Here is a 22,957-nt window from a genome sequence, read left to right as displayed (position 1 = left end):
CCAGCCACCCTAGCTCATCTCAATTACTTAGGCCGTTTAGCTTGTAAGGCAGCCCACTGAAGGCGGCAGGCCCACTAGGACCGTCAGGCTCACCCTCTCCGGCTCCGGGCTCCCCACCTACCCACTCAGTCTCCTCCTCGGGCGCCCTGGACGGCTGCCGCACTTGATCGGGTGGGTGGCGCGCAGAAAAGGCACGAGGCCCGCCTGCCCCGCCGTCGCCCTGCTCCCGGGTCCCCAGCGGGTTGCAGGGGCTGGTGGGGCAGGCCTCCCCGGGCCGCCGCCCCCCACCCCGGAAGCAAGGCCCTCTCACCCCCGCGCCGCGCTGCCTTGGTACGCGCCGCGGGGCGGGACAGGGCTGGGACCCGGTCCCGCCGCCCCGGCCCCGACAGCAGCGGGACGGCAGCCGGCGGCATGGGGAGGCGCTGCTGGCCGCGGCGCCTGCTGGTGGCCGCGTGTCTGGGCGCCGGGCTCCTGCTCCTGTGCTGCGCGCGCCGGGCCCTGCGCTCTGGTGAGTGCCCCGCGGGACCCCTACCTCCGCTCCCCGCGCGGGGAACCCCGCATTTCACAGACGGGCAAAGTGAGGCTCCGCCAGGTCGCGGGGTGACTGCCCGGGCGCAGGACAGGTACTTGGCGGCGACCCCGCTCCTAACCCCTTACCTGGACAACCAGCGCCCTGATCTCTAGGACGGAGTATGTGTGTGCGGGGATGGGGGGGGACCTCCTGTCTCCCCCGGGGCTGGGGTTGGGGGGTGGGTGGTCAGGAGAGCTTTCTGCCTGCATCTCCAGATCCTTCCTGAATCCTGACCCTAAGTGCCATGTAAATGTTTGATTGATTGATCCCAGGCAGCCTCCTGACGCACCCCCCCCCCAACCCAGGCCCCAGGGCCCTGCAAAAGTTCCCCCACACACACCCATCTCCCCATCGGGAGTTGGTTTCCCATTGCAGGGGAGAAGTGATCATTGAGACCTCACAACCTGGAGACCCCAGGGAGAGGTGGAGGGCAAAGAGATCCCCACCCCCCTTAGCGCCCCAGAAGCCCCTAGCTATAAGGGTAAACCCCTTGGGAGGCAAATCTCCACTATTCTCCATCCCAGGGAGTTTGTCCACCTGTGCAGTGGGCACTGCTGTTTTTCAGCTCAGATGTGTGCCCCTGGAGCTCCCTGCTCCACCCTGACATCCACACTGGGAGGGACTTGGGGAAGGATGTGGTCTGATTGGGGAAACTAAGGCAGCAGACCAAGGCTTTTTAGTTTGGAATACCTGCTGCTGCCAGGCGTGCCACTGAATCTCCCCTTGCACCGTTTCCTCAAACCCTCCCACCAATCCTGGGCGGGGAGAGGGGTCTCCGTTACTATTGTCTCCATTTTACAAATGGGCAAACTGAGGCTGGAGGGATTGAGGGGAGTTGTGGATGGCCAAAGTGCGGTTTCATGATCTGCCTGGGGCTCAAGCTTCCTGCACTTGCCTGGAGCTCCACTTGCCTTTCCTTGTGGGGTTGGAGGGGAGTGTTGGGGCGGTGCTCTTTGCTCCCCCCACACACCCCAAGCAGCAGTCAGCTCTGGGAGAATCATGGGACCCAGAGACTATGGCTCTCTCTGGGTGGCTCCAGCCAACACCCAGGCCCCCTACTTGGCCATCGAGGGACTGGGCAGGGTCCCCCAGGTTGGTGGGCTAAAGGTATTGTGGCAGAAACGACATCAAGAGTCATTCTCCAGGCTTTGGTTTCAAATTCCAGCTTTGCCTCTTACCTGCTGAGGGCCTTTGTCCCATGCCCTCCCTTCTCAGGGCCTCAGCACTGCTGTCGATAAAATGGGCATGCTCAGTCCTTGCAAACAGTATTTCCGCACAGGTGAAATGAAGTGGGATCATAGGCAGAAATAAAAGAGCCTTTTCACCCATGCTGGCCATCGGGATTAGGAGGAACGCCGTGCCGTTATTCTCCCACTACCCACCCAACCCTCCCTGACTGTGTCCGGAGGGAGGCCAGGGTGTGGACGAGAGGGGCCTGTTAATGCTCACCCAGGCTGTGCCTACTTGCTGTACCCCTCACACTGTCCCCTGCATGTGCGAACACAGCTAACCAGACTTGGGTGCCTCCTCAAGCCCAGGGAGGGTGCTGCAATTACTCCTTCCATCTCCCCCCATTCTAATCCATGAGCTGTTTTGGTGTCTTGGGGGTGGGGGGGTCCCTCCTGGCTCACGGGGGTGCTCCTCGTGTGTTCACTGAGCCCAGTGGCCTGTGGCACAGTCTGGGGTGCCTGTGACCCCAGGAGTCTTGGCATGTGTAGCCATGACAGTCTCTTTGCCCACCTAGTCACTCCTTAGACAAATGTTTGTCCGGTGCCTGGGGCAGGGCAGATATAGGTGTGAGTATATGTGTGAAAGAGTCGATGGGAGTATGCAACTCCGGGAGAACCTGCCAGAGAGTGTGTACCCCTGGGGTCTCAGTTTGCCAGGGCTGCTCTAACAAATAGCACGCACTGGTTGGGTTAAACAACAGGAATTTATCATCTCTTGGTTTCAAGGCTAGACATCCAACATTGAGGCAAGATCATGCTTCCTCCAAAGTTGGCAGCATCCTGGTGCCTACCTGCCAACATCCTTGGGGATCCTGAGCTTGCACCTCCCTCCAACGATGGTCTGCCCCATTCTCTGGCTTCTGCTGGCTTCCGGCTCCTACCAACCTCTGTGTCCAATTTCCCCTCCGATATGAGGCCTCCAATCAAACAGATGAAGGCTCACCCTCATTCAGGTTAGCCTAATCCAAATAGGAGCTGGGAAACTTCTGTTCACAAATGAGTCCCCACATTAACTGCCTTGCTCACATCTGCCCACAGCCACCAGGCCAGCCTCCCTGTATGGGGTCTGGGAAGCCCTCCTTGACATCTGCTTCCACTGGGTGACTTTGGACAAGGAAGGGTTAATCAAACCAGCTCATCCAAGCCTAACCCCTGCCACACTCATGCAAACCCCAGTTCTCCCTCCCAAGGGTCAATTTATAGCCCTGACTTCAGAAGCCTACATGAGGGGTGTGCTGCTGATGGTGGCTCAGGCTTAGTGGAAGAGAGGGGAGGGAGATCTGTGGGCTGGAGAGGGCTTTTCCTGCCACACCCGTCCTGCTTTGGAGGTGGGTCCTGCTGCAAAGAGTGCAGCCAGCCTGGGAGCATTTATTCTGCATCTCTGGAAACTAACTGCCTTGGTGGGCCCCTGAGCTTCCCTGAGAGGTTCCCCGCAGCCATGAGCCCGAGTCCAAAGGGAGCCAAAGGAGGACGGTTGGTGGCCTCTGAGGGTCTCTGGTCTTGACATGTGGGCTCCAAGGCATGCACCAAATTTCAGTTCCTTATCCCAGGTGGGCGGGTCCAGGACTGTCCCCTCCTTCTCCAAAGCAGGAGGCATTGTCAGAGTTGGGCAGGGGGATGCCCACAGGGCTGCAAGTTCCAGCCCCGGGCTCCTGCTGCCCTGGGGGCACTCAGAGACCCTGGACAGGTGGGGATGTCTGGAGCAGCTCACCCCGGCTCCCCTTGGCCCCAGCACTCCACCACCAATGCTGACCAAGTGTGCAGGGTCCTAGAGAGGCGGAAGACAAGGGGATGTGGGACCACTTACAGAGCACCCTGGAATTGGGGACGGGAAGGAAAGATGTAGAAGGAGGATGGCAGAAGAGAGAAGTGGGTGCAGGACCTGTTCCCAGCCCCGAAGCCCACCACAGCCCTTCCTGGCTGGATGGCCATCTCCTTTTCCCCCAGGCCACATCCTTTCTCTGAGAGCCCAGCTCTTCTTGGCAAGGGTGATGTGATTTCACTGAGACCTCCTCCCACCTCCTCTTTCCTTGGGGATTTTCAGGGGGAAGAACCCAGGACCCTTAGGTAGGGACCTTGGCTCACACTCACTCCTCCCCACCCCCCACTCCCGGCACATCAGGGGCCCAGAGCCACCAGAGACCACTGCCCAGGCTGTGTGCAGGGTTTGTGATGCCCGCAGTCAGGCAGTGTCACGGCCCCACAGGCCTCTGTAGTTTTTAATGAAATACCAGTATTTTGGTCACATGCAAAATAAATGCAGACATGCCCAGTGGCTACCAACGAGTCAGATTGCTAGGACTGAGGCAGGTCAGGGAAGCTTGAGATGGGCTTGACTTTGAAGCTGAGCAGTGGCTCAGCAGCAGACACCTCCAGTGCTGAAGTTGGGGCAGTTGCTGGGGCAGCTGGAAGAGGCTGAGCTGAACCCACTCACGCTGCCTTGTGTCCACTGCCTCCCGCTCAGCCCCTCTGCAGCCAACCCAGGTTATTCCCCCTACCCTGAGGCCTTGCTTAGTGGAGTTCCAGTGCCCTGTCCTGCACACCCCAATCCCAGCAAGTGAGGAACCAGGCATTGGGAAACATCCACAGGCAGCATCCATCTTAGAGAAGACAAACCCAACTCAAACTTGCTCAAGACAGAAAGGGAACTTATCTGTGTATACAACTGAAAAGTCCAAATGAAGCTGCCTTCAGGCATGGATGGATCCAGGGGCTCAAACCATGTCTTCAGCTCCAGGCTTGGCTTTTTCTCTGTGGCAGCTTCTTTCTCTACCAGTTTAGCAATCCCACCCAAAAGAGAGGGTTTCTTTACCAAAGTCCTGGTCAAAGTTCCAGCCAAAGTCCCAAGGAAGCATCTCACTAGCAGGGACTGGGTCACATATGCTCACCTCTGAGCCAGGTGCTGTGGTGGGAAGGGGTAGAATGCTCTGATTGACCAGGCCTGGGTCACATGCCTCCCCCAGCAGCTATGGTTATAGGGCAGCCCATCAGAACCACATGGACTGACTGTAAGGCAGGTTTGCTCCTCAAGTGAAGTCTGACGGGGTTAGCAAAAGGAGGGGAAGTGGCTGCTGTGGGCGAAATCAATAGACACTCACCATGCTGCTGTCTGTTCTCAGGTACAGCCACAGTGTCCAAAGCTCTGAGGCACCTCCAAGCCTCCAGAGAAAACTGTGAGAAAGCTAGAAGGGTGGACAACCCACCAGAGTAGGAATTGCTAAACCCATTTTGTGAAGGAAGAAACTGAGCTCAAGAGAATGGAAGTGACCTTTCTCAAGGTCACCCAGCTAGGAATGTGGGAGCTGGTATTTAAATCCCAGCCTAAATCCCCAACCCCTTATACTTTCCACTTTCCAGTGCAGGGACATTTGGGTTGGGTTTTGAAAGTTGCATAGGAGTTTACCGAGTGGAAAATTGTGAAAAGGGAATGAGGGCAGAGGGAATGTCACAGACAAAAGCATGGGGGAGTGAAATGGGCTGGGGTGTTAAGGGAGGTTCTGTGGGCAGAGTTTGGGGTTCATGAAAGGGAGTCGGGGTGAAGCCAGAAGGTACTGTAAGTTAGGGGCCAATCATGAATGACCTTGAATTGCAGGCTAGAAGTTGGGGTGCTCTCCTGATGGCCATGGGGGCCTTCAGTCTTTAAATATATATTCATCGACCCTGGGCAAGGCACAGGGATTCACAGAAAAAACAGACAAGACAGGGTCCCCTTCCCTACAGAGCTGACCCTCCATTTGGAGGAGCCAGGCAGTCAACCAACACTCAGATTAGATGATTTCAGCAGAAATAAGTGTTGCAAGTGAACTAAAAAGAACAAGTGTGAACCATCACGGCGTGGAGTGCTGTTTTAGACTATAACTGGAGAAGCCCTCTCTGCGGAGGATGCATTTCATTTGAGATGGGAATAATGAGAAGTATTTACCCAGGCAGCTAGAATAGTGCCCCCAAATGGGAATGAGCTGCAAGAAGGTCAGTGGGGCTGAAACCGAGTGATCAAGTCAAGAAGGGTAGGAGATGTGGCTGGAGGAGCCCTGGCAAGGAATCAGAATTTGCAGGTGGTCAGTGGGAAGCCAGTTGGGTTTGGGGATCACCAAGGGGTGGAAGAGAGGATGGAGGGAGTAGAAATCAGAGGTTCCTGTGAGGTCCCGGATTGCCGATGGGGCTGGCCCCAGGTGGGTATGGTTGAGGAGGCAGAAACAGTGGGATTCTGACACGTTCTGGTGGGAGAGCCAACAGGACTAACACCCAAGAATGATCCAGTCATTCCAGATGGTTTGCAGGGTTCAGCAGAGTGTGAACTTTCAACCCAAATGGAGAGATCTCTCTTTTTCCCCCGGCCACATGCCAAAAAAAACAAAACAAAAAAAAAACCATGGAATTACTTTTTATTTGTGAAGGCCTTGCCCAAATCGTTCTTCCTTTGGACAGTGAGATGGCCAGAAGGGATGTCCCTGACCCTGGAGCATACAGGAAAAGCCCCTCAGGGGGGAATGAATATGGCAGAGCAGATCCCGGTAGCAAGGCCCTGGTTTGGGGGGGCCCCCAGGAGCAGGCTCACCGTGGGGTCAGAGTCACCTGGACTGGTTGCCCATGCGGATCTGCTCTTGCAACACCGGGACCAAGTAGAACTTATTAACCAGAAACCATGTGTTGCAATCTTCGATCCCTAGACTCAGGGGTCACCAAACAGTGTCCCCAAATGGCAAAGTTTCCAGTTGTCTAAAGAATGACCCATGCCCCCCAACCCTACAAGCAGCTGCACAGCCCTTTCTTTGGCTGGAGCTGGGTTGCCAAGAATGGCTGATCACACTTCTGTGTTTTAGGCGTGGGGTTTCACCCATATCTGCCAAGAATGTAGCTGTCCAGTCCCTGTACCACGCCTGGGTGACCTTGAGCAGCTAGTCCTCCCATCCCCCCTACACTGGCCCATAATTCCATCATCATTTAATGAACTGGAGAAGACAACCAGCCTGGGGGTGCAGTGAGGACAGATGTGGGGGCGTGCAGGGTGGTCTTGGCAGACGCATGGCTCCGAGTGGGCACACACAAAGCAGAAGGACGTGGCACCAGGGGCCTGGGTTCCAGTCTGGTTGTGACGCATACAGAAAGCACTTAGCACAGTTCCAGGCACTCAGGAAGTTCCTGGAAGGGTTTGCCCATCCTGAGATGCCCAGGGATCCTAGCTGGACCTCAGGCAGCTCCTCCCACCCAGCAAAAGCCCTGTTTCCCCTTTGCTGGCTGCTCAGCTTGGCTTAAGAGCTTCCGGCCCTCGCCACACAGGGCACCATGCCCACGAGGGGCAGGAAACCCGGGGATGCGGGGTTGGTCCTCACCCTGGGCAGCTGGGTTGGTGACCACAGCCAGCTTGGGAGTCTGGGGACTGGACCCCTGCGGCACGGGTCCTGGGATCTCCCAGGCTGCTGATGGCTCATGCCTTGTGCTCCTCATCCAAGCTGCCTTGTTCAGGGCTGTTCTAGAAGAGCTTGGCGTTTGGTCTTGTCTGTGGTTCCCCCACCTTCCCTTCCATTTCCCATGCCTCGTTTTCTCTCTCCCTCCATAACCTCCTGCTGTTTCCGTTTCCTTTTTCAAAGCAGAAAGCCCCTTAGGATTTTCTGCACGGTGTCCTTGGGCTGCCCTTGTTCTCCGGCTCCAGACCTAAGATCCCTCCCTGGCAGAGCAGGGTCGGGGGCTGCCTGCATGGCCCCTCCTGGCCCGTCTGTTCTTCAGTGGCCTTGACAGCGGGCCTGGCATCTGGAGTCCAGCGGAGGGGCTGGGAGGCAAAGGACACAAGCCAAAGGGGCTTGGGGTGATGGGAGGTGGAGTTAGGGGCCAGTCCCAGAGCCCCAGCAGTGAGGCTGTAGAGTGGACACACTGGATTCCAGAGTTCCCCTGCTGACCCTCCTGGATCCATCCACCCACCCTCTGTGTCCAGCCCACCCATCCCCCTCTCCTTCCCTTGGCCCAGTGTCTGTCCCTCTGGTCTGTGATTGCCTCTGAGGCCTGTGGTGTGCAGGGGTGGAGCGGGGCAGAGGCAGCCCAGCCCTGTAATCATGGGCCATTCAGGATGCTATTCTGGGCCTCTCTCTGGTGCCCGCCCTCCACCCACTGGGCTCCTGGGATCTGTTGTGCAGACCCACTTTTGTGCAGGCTGTGGTCTGGCCAGGAAATGAGAAGCCCTACGTTGGTGTTTCCGGAAAGCAGGGTGCCTCCATGTTGTGGGGCCCTGGGATAGACACTGGGTTTTGGGCTTGCTTCTTAGTTGCCAGGGTGCTGCCTGTCTTGGTGACCTCGGGCCAGCGGCCATACCCCTTGCAGACTCCACTTTCTCATCTGCAAAACGGGGAGAAGGATGAGTCCCCTCTCAGGGCTGTGGGATGGTGACTGTGCTAAGGGGGGGCCAGCTTAGCTGGTGGCGGCTGTTTCTATAATTGGGCCAGTGGCAGGTGGCCAGACATGCCGGCCACCAGCCTGGGGCCTCGCTCACACTTTGAGGGATCCAGCCAGCATTTCTGCTCATTTTCTGCTGACAGGGGTGTTCCTGGGATGTGTCCAGCTGCTAGGAAGACAGCTGAGGTCCCCTGACCTCAAGTTTGGAGACTGAGGGTTGAGTCCTGGGCCCATCAATGAAACCCCAAGGCCCAGACAGTCCCTGGCCAGGACCTCAGCCTCCTTTGTAGCCCTCGGCACAGAGAGTGCCTTGAGTGGGTACAGAGAGTACCCCCTTGACCAGCCCTGACCTTGTTGCAGGGACAGCTCCTGGAGCGTGGAGTGGCTGAAGGGGGCAGAGGCAAGAGGCCTGGGACAGTGGGATGCAGGTGTAGAGAGAACAGGCAAGGCCAATCTGACTGTCATTCATTCATTCATCCATTCATTCATTTCAACCTCACTGAGCACACATCATGTGGCAGGTGCTGGTCTACCTACCAGGAACGGAATCCAATTCTGGCGACCAGAAGCATCCGTGTTAGAAATGCAGACTCTTAGCCACCCCCCGCCAGATCTACTGGACTAGAAACTCTGGGGGTGTGGGACTCAGAAATCTGTCTTAACAGGCCCCCATGCATGCTGAAGTCTAAAAACCATGGCTCCGGGCCAGTCCATCAACAGATGTGTTCACTGAATGTTCCAGGTTGTCTAAAGGAAAGTTCTGGAATCTCTTTTCAATGACGGTATTGTTCTTGGCAGCATTGGAAAGACTCTTCATTTTGTTGAAAGCCAAGGGTCAGAGAATCATTCACTCTTATGAATATATTCTTTTTCTCACATATTCCTGAATGATTGAATATACTCATCTCAGGAATACTCAACATTCTTAGGAATTCCAGAATATCGTAAGATAGTCACTGGATATATTTAAAATTTGTAAATTAGGTTTATATAGAAGTTTCTTGGGTATATTCTTTTTAAATGATTTACTTATTTTTATTGAGATATAATTCTCCTGCCATAGAATTCACTCTTTTAATGTGTATAATTCATTGGGTTTTAGTATAATCATAAAGTTCTGCAATCATCACCACTATATAATTCCAGAACATTTTCATCACTTCAAAAAGCAACCCAGTGTACCCATTAAGCAATCACTTCCATCCCCCCTCCCCATAGCCCTTGGCAACCACTAATCTGCTTTCTGCCTCTATGGATTTGCCTATTCCAGAAATTTCATATAAATGGACTCATACAACATAAGTTGTTTTGTGTCTGGCATCTTTCATGCAACATAATGTTTTCAAGGTTCATCCATGTTGTAGCATGTAACAGACCTTTCCTTTTTATGTCTGAATACTATTCCATTGTATGGACACACCACAGTTTGTTTATTCATTCATCAGTTGGTGGAACATGTGGGTTGTTTCCATGTTCTGACAATTGTGAATAATGCTGTTATGAACACTGGTGTACAAATATCTGTTCAAGTCCCTGTTTGCAATTCTTTTGGGTACAGACCTAGGAGTGGAATTGCTGGCTCATACAGTAATTCCATGTCTAACTTTTTGAGGAAATGCCCAAACAGTTTTCCATGGTGGCTGCAGCATTTTACATTCCCACAATGCAGTGCGGCATTTTAGGGTCCCACACTGCAGTGCAATATTTTACATTCCCACAATGCAATGTGGCATTTTACAGTCCCACAATGCAAGGCAGCATCTTACAGTCCCATAACACAATGCAGCATTTTACAGTCCCACAATGCAATGCGGCATTTTACATTCCCACAATGCAAGGCGGCATCTTACAGTCCCATAACACAATGCAGCATTTTACAGTCCCACAATGCAATGCGGCATTTTACATTCCCACAATGCAATGCGGCATCTTACAGTCCCACAGTGCAAGGCGGCATCTTACAGTCCCATAACACAATGCAGCATTTTACAGTCCCACAATGCAGTGCAGCATTTTACATTCCCACAATTCCAATGTCTCCACACTTGTTATTGTCTGTCTTTGGCATTACAGCTGTCCTGATGGGGGTGAAGTGGTGTATCTCATTGCAGTTCTGATTTGCCTTTCCCTAACTACGAATGATGTTGGGACTCTTTCATGTCCTTGTTGGTTATCTGTTTATCTTTTTTTTTTTTTCCGAGAAATGGCTATTCAAATCCTTTGCCCATTTTTAAATTGGGTTAACTTTGTATTGATTTGTAAGAGTTCTTTATACATTCTGGATACAAATCCCTTATCAGATATAGGATCAGCAACTATTTCTCCCCTTCTTTGAATTATCTTTTCCCCTCACTGTTAGTGTCTGCATTAATTTCTTAGGGCTGCCCATAACAAAGTCCCATGAACTTACTGACCTAAAACAACAGACATTTATTCTACCACAGTTCTGGAGGCTGAGGTCTGAAATCAAGGTATTTGCAGGGCCGTGGTCCCCCTGGGGTCCTGGAGGAGAATCTGTTCCTTGCGTCTGGTGGCTGCTGGTTTTCCTTGGTGTCCCTTGACTGTCACTCCCATCTCTGCCTCCATCTTCACATGGCCTTTTCTTTTGGGTCTGCATAATCTCGCTCCTCCTCTCCTTTATAGGCACACTTATGACAGCATTTGGGACCCACCTGGATAATTGAGGATAATCTCATCTCAATGTCTTTCACTTCGTTACAACTGCAAAGTCCCTTTTTCCAAATAGGGTTAACTTCACAGGTCCTGGGGATTAGGGCCTGGATATATCTTTGGGATCCACTGTCAGCCAATCACAGTGTCCCAAGTAGCACAAACATTCTTAATTTTGGTGCAGCCCAATTTGTCTATTTTTTGCTTTAGTCACTAGTGCTTTTGGTGTCATATCTAAGAAATCATTACCTGATCCAAGGTCATGAAGATTTATGCCTCTGCTTACTTCTGAGAGTTTTGTGGTTTTAGCTCTTTCATTTAGGTCTTTGATCTGTTTGTTCTTTAGTTTAATTTTGTATATGGTGTGAGGTAAGTGTCCAAATTCATTCTTTAGCATATGGATATCCAGTTGTCTCAGCAGCACTTGTTGAAAAGACTATCCTTCCTTCAAGGTATTGCCTTGGCATCTGTTCTGGTTTGCTAAAGCTGTTGTTATGCAAAATACCAGAAATGGATTGGCTTTTATAAAGGGGACTTATTAGGTTACAAATTTACAATTCTAAGGCTATAAACATGTTCAAACTAAGATATCAACAGGAGGATACCTTCACTGAAGGAAGATCAATGGCGTCCGGAACACCTCTGTTAGCTGGGAATGCATGTGGCTGGCATCTGCTCGTCCTTTGCTCCCAGGTTCTGGTTTCAAAATGGCTTTCTCCAAAATGTTTCTGGGCTTCTGTCTCTCTTAGCTTCTCTGAGCTCTCTACTTGGTTCTCCTGGGCCATTTCTCTCTAAGCATCTAGGAGTCCTCTCTTAGCTTCGTCAGGACAAACTCTGGGTTTCATCTCTTAGCATCTCGGAATGTCTTTCTGTCTGCATCTCCAAGCGTCTCCAAGTGTCTGGGTCTGTGTTGGTTCTTGGCTTCTCCTGGGGGCAAACTCTGGATTATATACCTTAGTGTCTCTCCAAAATGTCTCTCTCAGCTTCTCTGAGCTCCTTCTCTCTGTGAGCTCTCTTAAAGGACCCCAGTAAACTAATTAAGACCCACCCAGAATGGTCAGGGTCACACTCCATGAAAATGATCTAATCTAAAGGCCTCACCTACAGTTGGATGGGTCACATTTCCATGGAAACAACCCAATCAAATGTCCCATCCTAATCAAAAAACTAATAAGTCTGCCCCCACAAGATTGCATTAAAGAACATGGCTTTTGTGGGGGACATCATAGATTCAAACCAGCACAACACCCTTGTTAAAAATCAATTGACCATAAATGTAAGGGTTTATTTCTGGACTCTTAATTCTATTCCATTGATCTATGTGGTCACCCTTATGCCAAGCTGTCTTAATTTTTGTAGCTTTGTACAATGTTTTTTGAAATCAGGAAGTGTGAGTTCTCTAACTTTATTCTTTTTTCAAGATTGTTTTGGATATTCTGGATCCCTTGAAGTTCCAGATGAATTTTAGGATGAGTTGTCAATTTCTGCAAAAAATAAAAAATAAAGAAAGAAATAAAGGCAGCTGGGAATTTGATAGGGATTGCATTGAATCTGTAACAATATTAAGTCATCCAGTCCATGATTATGGAATGTCTTTCCATTTATTTAGGTCTTCTTTAATTTCTTTCAGCAATGTTATGTAATTTCTAGTGTATGAGTCTTGCACTTTGTTTAAATTTATTCCTTACGATTTTATCCTTTTAGATGCTATTGAAAATGGAATTGTTTTCTTAATTTCATTGTTGGATTGTTGATTGCTAGTGTTCAGAAATACAACTTATTTTTGTGTTATTAATCTTGTATCCTGCAACCTTGCTGAACTTGTTTATCAACTCTACTAGTTATGTGTGTGTGTGTGGATTCCTTAAGGCTTTCTATATACAAGATCACATCATCTGCTAATAGAGGTAGAAGAAAAACCTTCCCAACCTTATGCCTTTTATTTATTTTTCTTTCCTATTGCCCTGGCTACTGCAATGTTGAATAGAAGTGGCAAGAACAGACATCACTGTCTTATTCCTCATCTCAGGGAGAACCCTTTCAGTCTTCCATTATTAACTTTGATATTAGCTGTGTGGTTTTTGTAGATGCCCTTTCTCAGGTTGAGGGAGTTCCCTTCTATTCCTAGTTTGTTGAGGTTTGTTTGTTTTTTAATCATGAAAGGGTGTTGGATTTTGTCCAGTGCTTTTCCTGTGTCTATTGGGACAATTGTGGTTTTGTGCTATATTCTATTAATATGGCCTATTTCATTAATTGCTTTTCATGTGTTGTGCCAACCTTGCATTCTTGGGATAAATTCCACTAGGTCATGGAGTATAATTCTTCTTTGTATGTTGCTGGCTTTGATTTCCTGGTATTTTCTTGAATATTTTTGCATCTATATTCATAAAGGATATTGATCTGTAATTTTCTTTTCTTGCAATGTCTTTGATTTTGATATTAGGGTAATACTGTCCCCTTAGAATGAGTTAAAAGTGTTTTCTCCTTTTCTACTTTTTGGAAGAGTCTGTGAAGGATTGGTGCTAATTCTTCTTTATAAGTTTGATAGAATCCACTAGTGAAGCCATTGGTCCTGGCCTTTGCTCTTTGGGAAGGTTTTTATTTATTTTTATTATTATTGTTTTTAGTTACTAATTCAGCACTGGTGGGGAAGTACAGGCAGCTATAGGGGCTCAAAGAGGGTCACTTCACCTGGTGCACTGTCACCCCTGAAAGCCTGGCTGTGACAGCTCCATGGCTGCCAGTCCTTTGTGACTGTCCACACCCCAGATCTGGAAAGGCTGGTCAACCAGCCAGGTTGGAGAGTGCCTTGAGACCCATGGGGCTGCCAGGGGTGGGCATGAGACGAGGGTGGGTAGAGGTAAGTTTGGGTAGTCAGGCCTCCCCAAGGGGCAGTGGGATGGGCACTGAATTTCCTCTCAACCCCTCCTGTCTGGCACCCTTCAACTCTGGAAGGAACAACATTGGGCAGGAGTGACCAAAGATCCTGCCCCATTGGGTTGTGACTCCTGCCAGGGCACCCTGCTCCACCCAGGAGGTAGGCAGGACACAGTGGGGAGTCTAAGTCCTGGAGGTGGGGCAAATGTGCCCTAGGTGAGTTGGCCAAGCCCTCCATCCCCCACTTCCCTAGCCAATCTGACACTGCAGTGACGCCCCTCTCTTTGTGCCCCACAGCATTTGAAAACAAGGACCTAGGCTCCAGTTGGCTCAGCGGGAGAAGGCGGAGCCCCCTGCAGGCTCTCTATGACCTGGACCAGGTAGGTGGACCCCTCTCTCTCCACAGTGATGCCTCCCACTACCTCCAGCACAGGCAGCCCAAAGCCCCAGTGTAGACCTTGGATCCACAATGGGACATACAGAGACTTCTTCTGCAACACAGGCTTTGTCCAGAAGGGAAATGCCTGGGACAGTGACAAGGGTAAATCAAATTGAGAGACCTGGGGTCTCCCTCCACCTCTATACCTACCCATCCATCCACCCATCCACCCACCCACCCATCCATTCATCAACCCACCCACCCAACTACCCACCCATCCATCCACCCATCCATCCATCCACCCATCTACCCATCCACTCATCCATCCATGCATCCATCCATCACCACCTACCCATCCATCCATCCATCCATCCACCCATCCATCCATTCATCCATCCACCCATCCATCCATCCAATAATAGTTTAAGGCCGCACTCTGTGCCAGGCACTGTTTTAGGTTTTGCAGATATAAAATATAAAAGAGGGTACAACAGACCCCATGCCCACCCTCAGGGAACTCATAGTCCAGCAGGGAGGCAGACCCAGACCATTAAATTAACCCCTAAACTTTAGTGCCTGCTACAATCGGAAAACGTGCAGGAAGCCCCCACCCCCACCCCCACCATTGTGTAATTCTCAAGCAAAGCAATACCAGCTGGGACTGCACACAGCTTCAAACACTCACTCACACACACACACACACACACTCAATTGTACAGCTCAGAGATTCACACAGGCTTGGCTCACGCACACAGCAGGCACTCAGCAGACAGGACTTCTTGAGCACCCACTGTATGCCAGGCTGTGTTCGGGCTGCTGAGGCTCTCCAGGGGCGAACAAGACAGCTGTTCCCCACCTTGTAGAAGCTGACAGGCCAGTGGGCAGAAGGCATCATTCTGATATGTCCCACCATGTCCCACACCATGTGCACCTGTGCATGCTCTAAAGGAGAAGGTCAGGGTGCAATGAGAACTCCCATATGAGGATCTGGTTTAAATGGGGAGAGGAGACCCTCTCCGACAAAGGCCATGGTTGCTGAGACCGCAAAGAGTTAAAGAGGCTAAGGGCAGGGGCTGAGGGCTGCAGGCAGAGGGGCTGGCTTGTGCAAGAGGCCTGGTGGTGAGGGGACATCAGACAGAAGGGTGCCAGGTGAGTCTGGAGAGGTGAGCAGTGGCAAGGCAGGTATGGCGGGAGGGTGGGAGCAGTAGGAAAGACTCGTAGGGTTTTAAACCGGGGAGTGACAGGGTCAGGCTCATGTCTCAGAAAGCTCCCTCAGGCTTAGAGGTGGGGTTGACTCACCGAAGTCCCAAGGGCTGAGCTGAAGGGGCACCCAGAACTCCCCTGGTTGTGGGAGGGGCAGCTATGGTTCAGAGAAGGTGACTGGCTAGCCCTGGGCCACACAGCAAGCCCAGGGCATTGCTACGGTGAAACTGGGTTCTGCTTCCAAGACCACACTGTCAGCAGGGCCCTCAGTTCCAGCAGCTCTGGTGCTTCTGAGGGACAGAACGGGCTGGCTCGTCCCCCTCACAACCTGAGACCCAGTGAGATGTTTGGCAGCAAAGCCCTGGAAGCTTAGCATTTTGAAGTTGGAAAAAGACTATGCACAAAAAAAACCTTCAGGCTCCATATAACCCAGCAATTCCACTCCAGGTGTATACCCCAAAGAATTGAGAGCAGGGACTCAAACAGCTACTCGTACAACAAGGTTCATAGCTGCATTTCACAATGACCAAAAAGCGGAAGCAACCCAAGTGTTCATCAGCAAATGATGGAGAAATAAAAGGTGGTATAAAGATACAGTGGAATATTATGCAGCCATAAAAAGGAATGAAGTTCTGATTCTTGCCATAACATGGATGAATCTGGAAGACATCATATTGAATGAAATAATTCAGACACAAAAGGACAAATATTGTGTGATTCCACTTATATGAAATATCTAGGATAAATAAAGCCATAGAAACAGAAGGTAGATTAGAGGTTACCAGGGGGTGGGATGATGGAGAGTTATTGCTTCATGGGTGCAGAGTTTCTGTTTGGGGTGATGGACAGGTTTTACTGATGGATGGTGGTGACGGTGGCACAACATTGTAAATGTCATTCATACCATCGAATTGTACACTTTAAAATGGTTGCAAATGGGAAATTTTGTGACATATGTTTTCACAATAAAAAGTTTAAAAAAAAAAAAAAATCTGCTTACTGCATGCCAGGCACTCTCATTCGGTGAACTCATTGAATCCTTACAGCAACTCTATATGATAGGGACTATTGGTATCCCTGTTTTATAGATGGGGAAACTGAGGCACAGCCAAGTACATTGCCAAAGGACACAGAGCTTGTGAGGGCTGGAGCTAGGTTAAGAGTCTAGGCAGCTGAACCCAGCCCCGCTGGAGGAGTTAAGGATTACAGCTGCTAGCATGTGGCCCCAGACCAAGGGGCAATACCCTGGCTTCTGGGTCCTAGGGAACCGAGTTTGAATCCATTTCCCTACTCCACAGCAGCATGACCTCAGGCAACTCGCCTCCTCTGAGCCTCAGTTTTATCATCTGTAAAATGGGGACAGGAGTGTCTGTATTGCTATCCATGTGGCTACAAGTAAGAAAAAAGCCGGCTGAGGCTAATTTGGCCATCAAGATATTTAGCACTTATTTGCCCAGATGTTCAGAGACCAGCATGCCCCCACTCCAAAGGAAACCCTGGACCCATTAGCAGTCACTCCCCAGGCCCCCTCCCCCGACCTGCCAGCAACCACTAATCTAATTGCTGTCTCTATGGATTTGCTAGTCTAGGCATTTCCTATAAATGAGATCATATCATACAATATGTGTCTATTTGCATCTGGCTTCTTTCACTCAGCAACAATGTCTTAGAGGTTCATTGATGTTGTTGCATGTATCAAAACTTCCCTCATTTTTACAGAATAATATTCCCTTATATGGATAGAATGCATTTTATTTATCCATTCATTGCTTGATAGACACCCTGGGTTGCTTCCACCTTTTGGCTGTTGTGAATAATGCCACTAGGAACATTGGTGTACAAGTTTTTGTGTGGATGTATGTTTTCACTTCTTTTGGGTATACAGCTAGGAGCAGAATTGCTGGCTCATATGGTAACTCTACGTTTAAGCATTTGAGGAACTGCCAAGCTGTTTTTCAAAGCAGCTATACCATTTTCCTTTCCCACCAGCAATGCATGTGGGTTCCAATTTCTCCATATCCTCACCAACATCTGTTATTGTCTGTCTTGTTTTATTATATCCTGAGACTTTCAATGTGATTTTGAGAAATCAAAATGTTTTCCCCTAGGAACTCTTAGGCAAAGGTCCCCCAGAGGGAAGGGTTAGTCTTGGAAGTGGGGACCCTGTTTTGGGCAGAAGGGACTTGAAGAAAGAGGAGAGGGAAGCCTGGAGGCTGTGGCCTGGGTCTTTGTGAGGCTGGAGGGGGGCAGTGGTTTCCTCCTATTGGTATCTATTTCAAGGGTTAGCCAGGTGTCTAGCACATAGTAAGTGCTGGATAAACACTGGTGGTTATATTTCACAGAGGAGTGACAGGCTCAGAGGGCAAGCTTCCTGCCTAAACACTGGGGAGCCAGGGGGGTGGGAGTGCAAGAATGGGGATGGAGCCAAAAAAAAAAAAAAAAAAAAGTCCCAAAGGAACATCCCAATTCATAAAAAATGAATTTATTCTATTATCAAGCAAAAACTATCCTGAATTCATGCAGGTAGCGTGCAAGTGGCTGCAAAGCTATGGTGGATTTTTCCAGCTCTATGTACATGGAATTAAAGCGACAGTTTGGATTCATTCTCCAACTTTTAGTAAAGAGCCGCAAGCGGAAATTTCTGAAGCTAGGTTGAATATAATACCCTGACGTCCTGGCTCTCATGCTTCTTTAATTGGGCTTACTCTGTTCTTCATAATTCTTGAAGCGCTTGCCCGACAGGGTATCAAGCACCTCAGTGAGGTAAGATTAAGTTCAGTTTCCCACAAATCCAGGTGTAGTCTCTGTCCCTGGGCCCCAAATCACAGTGACCTGTGGCATCCGGTTCCCTGCTGCCCAGTCCCGGGGCCCACAGGGACAGCGCCTGAATGGGGAGTCCCTGACCCGTCCCGCTGTCACCCGCAGGGCCCGCGCTCCCCGCTGGCCGAGGTGCACCGGCAGCGACGCGACCAGCTGCGCCGCGCCTGCAGCCGCCACACGCTGCGGCAGCGCCTGCTGCAACCCGAGGACCTGCGGCACGTGCTGGTGGACGACACGCACGGCCTGCTCTACTGCTACGTGCCCAAGGTGGCCTGCACCAACTGGAAACGCGTGCTGCTGGCCCTGAGCGGCCGCGCCCGCGGCGACCCGCGCGCCATCCCCGCGCACGAGGCGCACGCACCGGGCCGCCTGCCCTCGCTGGCCGACTTCAGCCGAGCCGAGATCAACTGGCGCCTGCGAGCCTACCTGGCCTTCCTCTTCGTGCGCGAGCCCTTCGAACGGCTGGCGTCCGCCTACCGCAACAAGTTCACGCGGCCCTACAACGCGGCCTTCCACCGGCGCTATGGCACGCGCATCGTCCGGCGCCTGCGGCCCCACGCGCGCCCCGAGGCGCTGGCCCGCGGCCACGACGTGCGCTTCGCCGAGTTCCTGGCCTACCTGCTGGACCCGCGCACGCGGCGCGAGGAGCCCTTCAACGAGCACTGGGAGCGCGCCCACGCGCTCTGCCATCCGTGCCGCCTGCGCTACGACGTGGTGGGCAAGTTCGAGACGCTGGCCGAGGACGCGGCGTTCGTGCTGGGCCTGGCGGGCGCGCCGGGCCTGCGCTTCCCGGCGCCGCCGCGGTCCAGGGTGGCCGCCGCGCGCGATCAGGCCGCGCGCCTCTTTCGTGACATCAGCCCCTTCTACCAGCGGCGCCTCTTCGATCTCTACAAGATGGACTTCTTGCTTTTCAACTACTCCGCCCCTGCTTATCTGCGGCTGAACTAGCTTGCCAGGGTTCTTGGAGGTGAGCGGGCTGGTGAGGGACGGCCCAGACGGCTTGGAGATTCTGGATGAGCAGGTCTGGGGTGGGGCCGGAGACGGTGCATTTCTGACAAGACCCGAGAGGTTGCTGGCCGAGGGCCCCTACCTTGAAAACCATTCTACTGGCATTTGTGGGGTCTGCCTGCCCCACCTGGGCCTACCTCTCACGTGGCAGGTTTGGGTGCAGCTCACCCAGCCTCAAATGACCTCACCTGTGCACCTGGCCCCCCCTCCATCCTGCCATGCCACATGTCACATGTCACTTGATGTCTGTGTCCTCTACCTGCTCCAGCTGGTGGCCACCTCTCCAGGCCTCTAAGTGGGCAGGGATTTGGTAACCATTTGTTTCTCGACTCTGCCCCTGAACCTGAACTTCGCACACCAGAGCTGAACACTGAGTGCGGCTTCTGGCCCATCCCAGGGTCCTCTTCCCCCTTGGCAGGGACAGCTGAAGCCGAGGAGAGAAGTCCTGCTTTGGCTGGACTCTGGGGAGGCTGGGCATGGCTCCATATACAGCCTCAAGCTGCCTTCAGGCTCTACCTTTCATGAAGCTGGGCTCCTTCTCCCTGGCCAGGCTGCTGGGGCTTTCACGTGTGCCAGTGGAGCCCAGAGTGCAATACTGTGGCAAGTTTTCTAGGACCTTGGTGAGCTGGGGAAGTCATAATATTTTTTTTTAAATACATGCGTATTTATGTGTGTTTTCTGACTCTATAGAGTTTCTTTCCTTTGTTGTGCCAGTTGCTCTGAGCATGGGGCAATGTGATCTGGGGCAGCTGGCTGAGTCTCTGTGCCTCAGTTTCCCCTGCAGCCAAGTACTAGAATAAGCTAGGGTGGTAACAAAGAGTAAAGGGAGAGCCTGGGTCACCTTCATGGCAGACTGCAGTTGTGGGGACCCCCCCCCCCCCCGGAGTAATGGGGAGAGGAGCATACTCTGAAGGGAGGCAAATTCTGGCTTTAGGGGCAACTTGGAGAAAACTTGACCTTTCACTCTGGCCTGAGCCAAGGACAAAAGCCCAGATCAGCTCAGCCAAGCCCCTTGGTTCACACTGCCTTAGACGCATATGTGTGTGTGTGTGTGTGTGTAAGAGAAAATGGGTTTGGAATTTGCAGTGTACACCTCCAGCTCTCCGGTTCCTGCCAACAGCCCCAATTCAATCAAGGGGTCATCAGTCTGCTTGGCTGGTCACCAGCCACAGGGATCCTTGAGAGGAGCTGGATGTCCTCTTAGTGACTGGCTGAATATAGGGTGTCTTTTCTCAGTTTCCATGGGTAATAAATTAAAATGCCATAATTTTGGAAATAACAAGGCAGGGTGTGCTTGAGGGTTTTTTTTGTTGTTGTTGTTCGTTAATTGTGGTAACATATATATAACATCAAGTTTCCCATTTTAACCTTTTCAAGTATACAATTCAGTGGCATTAATTACATTCATAGCTTTGGGCTACCCGTTACCAGAACTCTTTCATCACTCCATGCAGAAACTCTGCACCCATTAAGCAATAACTCCTTCTATTGCCTCATCCCTGGTAACTTCTGATCTACATCCTGTCTCTGTGAATTTGCACATTCTAGATATTTTGTGTATAAGTGGAATCACACATGCTTTATCCTTTTGCCTCTGGCTTATTTCACTCAACATGATATCTTCAAGGTTCATCCCTGTTGTTCATGGATCAGAACTTCATTGCCTTGTACAGCTAAATAATCATGCTTACGTTATTGAAAAACAAAAGCAGAAATAAAACCGGGAAAGACAGTTTGGCAGGGATGAGGCCAAACCTGAGTTGTGGGTGCCCCATGGGGAAGCCAGTGAGCTGGATCACAAAGGCGTGGCAGCCTGTGAGTGCCAGGGTGGCCAGGGGCTGGCATCTCACTCACGCTCCCCTGTGGGACCTCTGCTCACGCCATTCCCCTTGTGTGATGGTTAGGTTCATGTGTCAGCTCGGCCAGGTGATGGTACCCAGCTGTCTGGTCAAGCAAGCACTGGCCTAACCGTTGCTGCGAGGACATTTGTGGCTGGTTAAGAAGCCAACAGGCTGTTTTATTAAATCATCAGTCAATTGGCTGCAGCTGTGACTGATAACATCATCGAAGGGCGTGTCTTCCACAATGAGAGAATACTATCAGCTGGATTTAATCCAATCAGTTGAAGACTTTTAAGTGAGACAGACAGAGGACCTTCACTTCTTCTTCGGCTGCCCAGTGAAGCGTTTCCTGAGGAGTTCATCAAACATCTTCATTGGAGTTGCCAGTTTGCTGCCTGCCCTACAGAATTTGGACTCGTGCATACCCACAGTTGTGTGAGACACTTTTATAAATGTTATATTCATAGATATCTCTCAGTGATTCTGTTTCCCTAGAGAACCCTAACTAATACAACTTGGCTGCCAGGCTCTCCCCGCTGGATCCAGTGCTAAGGCTCCTCCTCCTTGGGAATGGGCCTGAAGACCAGGAAGTCCCTCTCCAAGCTCCCCTGCCTCTGTGTCCATGGCCCTGCGAGCGAGAATCAGGGGCCAGCTTCTCTGGACCTGGGAAGTGGTGGTTAGTGGCTACCCCTGGGCTCCCCACAAGGCCTCACCCCAGCCTGGGTTCCGTTCCCACCTGGGGACAGGCTAGAGGAGATGGGCACTGGGGACCTGGTTGACACATGCAGGTGCCACCCAGGAGCCACCATCTTTGTCCCAAGCTCCCTGGCCTTGCACACTCCCTCACTATTACATGCCACTGCCAGCTCAGCCGTTGCACACTCACTTGGACAACACAAAGACTTTTGCTCTGAGCTCACCCAAGTATCAGGCACACTCTGACATGACCCATTTGCTGAAATAGGACGCACTCATCCAGATGTCACTCCTCAGGTGCATCCCGGGGACACCATCTGGTACCACTCGCTCAGCTGTCACTGGCATTGCAACGCTTGTTGCTTGCACACACTTGCATTTCACACACTCCCTCGTGAAAGCAGCTGCTCCACTGCCCCTCCCCCACTGGTGCACCCCATGCACGCAGCTCTGCAGGCACTCAGAGGTCCTGCTCTCTGCTGCACCCCCAGTGCAGCCCAGCACCGCTGCTGTTTGTGCAGGGTCACCTCCACCCCACCCCCAGGCCTGTGCAGAGAGCTGGAGGGAGCTGGGGCAGCTCGGGCCACTTCATCTTCTTCCTTCTTGCTTCTCTGTCCTGGGGGGATTCTGCCTGGGCTGGCTGTCCCTGTGTCCTTTCTGGCTGGCGCCACAGTGTCGCTGTCCTCACAGCAGGGTCCCAGCTGGGTCCCGTGGCCTGAGAACAATAGGGTCACACCCTGCAGAGCTGGCTGAGAAGGAGGGCGTCCCAGCAGGCTCTTTATTTGGCGCCCTCTTCAGACCAATATAAATATTCATAGAAAAGTTTTCAGTGGGAGAGGGGAGAAGCTGATTTTCTCTGCAAACATTATAGAAATTTCTGAACAGATTTATAGTATGAGCTGAATGTAACATGGCATTTCTACTTACTTGCAGTTGTGTTTTACTTCCCAGTTTTTCATTTCCTCAGAACTAGGTAATGTCTGGTGACCAACCAGGGATTTGGGTAAAGACCTATTTAAAATAAGTTAAAAAGTCATTTTATGGTTTGGGCTTTCATTGTCAGGAAAATGATTCCTAGTTTCTTGTAGTTTGGGGGATTTTATTTCTCCAGTTTTACTTTGTGACTTTGTCATCCAGGCAACTTCCTGGGAGGCATGTTCCAGTATTTAAAATTTGGCTAAAATAAATTCCAGGTTCCGTGGAAACAACACAATTTCATGCATTATTCAGTTTTGTAATTTTGGCCAGAGGCTTCTGCAAATGGCTGGATGGGCTT

General features: G+C 51.3%; 2 protein-coding genes and 1 pseudogene across 3 annotated transcripts in view; 2 read left to right on the top strand and 1 right to left on the bottom strand.

Moving 5' to 3' along the window:
• The window catches only part of UROC1 (urocanate hydratase 1), a 68,376-nt gene extending 68,087 nt beyond the window's left edge, over positions 1 to 289 (bottom strand). Inside the window, exon 1 of the mRNA XM_037803445.1 lies at positions 122 to 289. The gene's annotated coding sequence lies outside the window, so the exon portion shown is untranslated. The remainder of the gene's footprint in view (positions 1 to 121) is intronic.
• Positions 70 to 21,151, top strand: CHST13 (carbohydrate sulfotransferase 13). Of its 2 annotated transcripts, XM_037803476.1 has the most exons (4): positions 416 to 508; positions 2,527 to 2,753; positions 14,032 to 14,114; positions 18,242 to 21,151. In XM_037803476.1, the coding sequence occupies exons 2-4, from the start codon at positions 2,555 to 2,557 to the stop codon at positions 19,082 to 19,084; spliced, it is 1,125 nt and encodes a 374-aa protein (XP_037659404.1). In that variant the 5' UTR covers positions 416 to 508; positions 2,527 to 2,554; the 3' UTR covers positions 19,085 to 21,151. The 2 variants fall into 2 exon arrangements, with proteins under 2 accessions (XP_037659410.1, XP_037659404.1); XM_037803482.1 differs by lacking the exon at positions 2,527 to 2,753 and having other exon boundaries at positions 70 to 508.
• LOC119509458 overlaps positions 393 to 22,957 on the top strand; it is a 34,992-nt pseudogene continuing 12,427 nt past the window's right edge.

The sequence above is a fragment of the Choloepus didactylus genome, chromosome 1 (genome assembly GCF_015220235.1).
Source record: "Choloepus didactylus isolate mChoDid1 chromosome 1, mChoDid1.pri, whole genome shotgun sequence".
NCBI lineage: Eukaryota > Metazoa > Chordata > Mammalia > Pilosa > Megalonychidae > Choloepus > Choloepus didactylus.
Note: the sequence above shows the minus strand (reverse complement) of the source record. Positions and strands in the feature narration are given on the sequence as shown.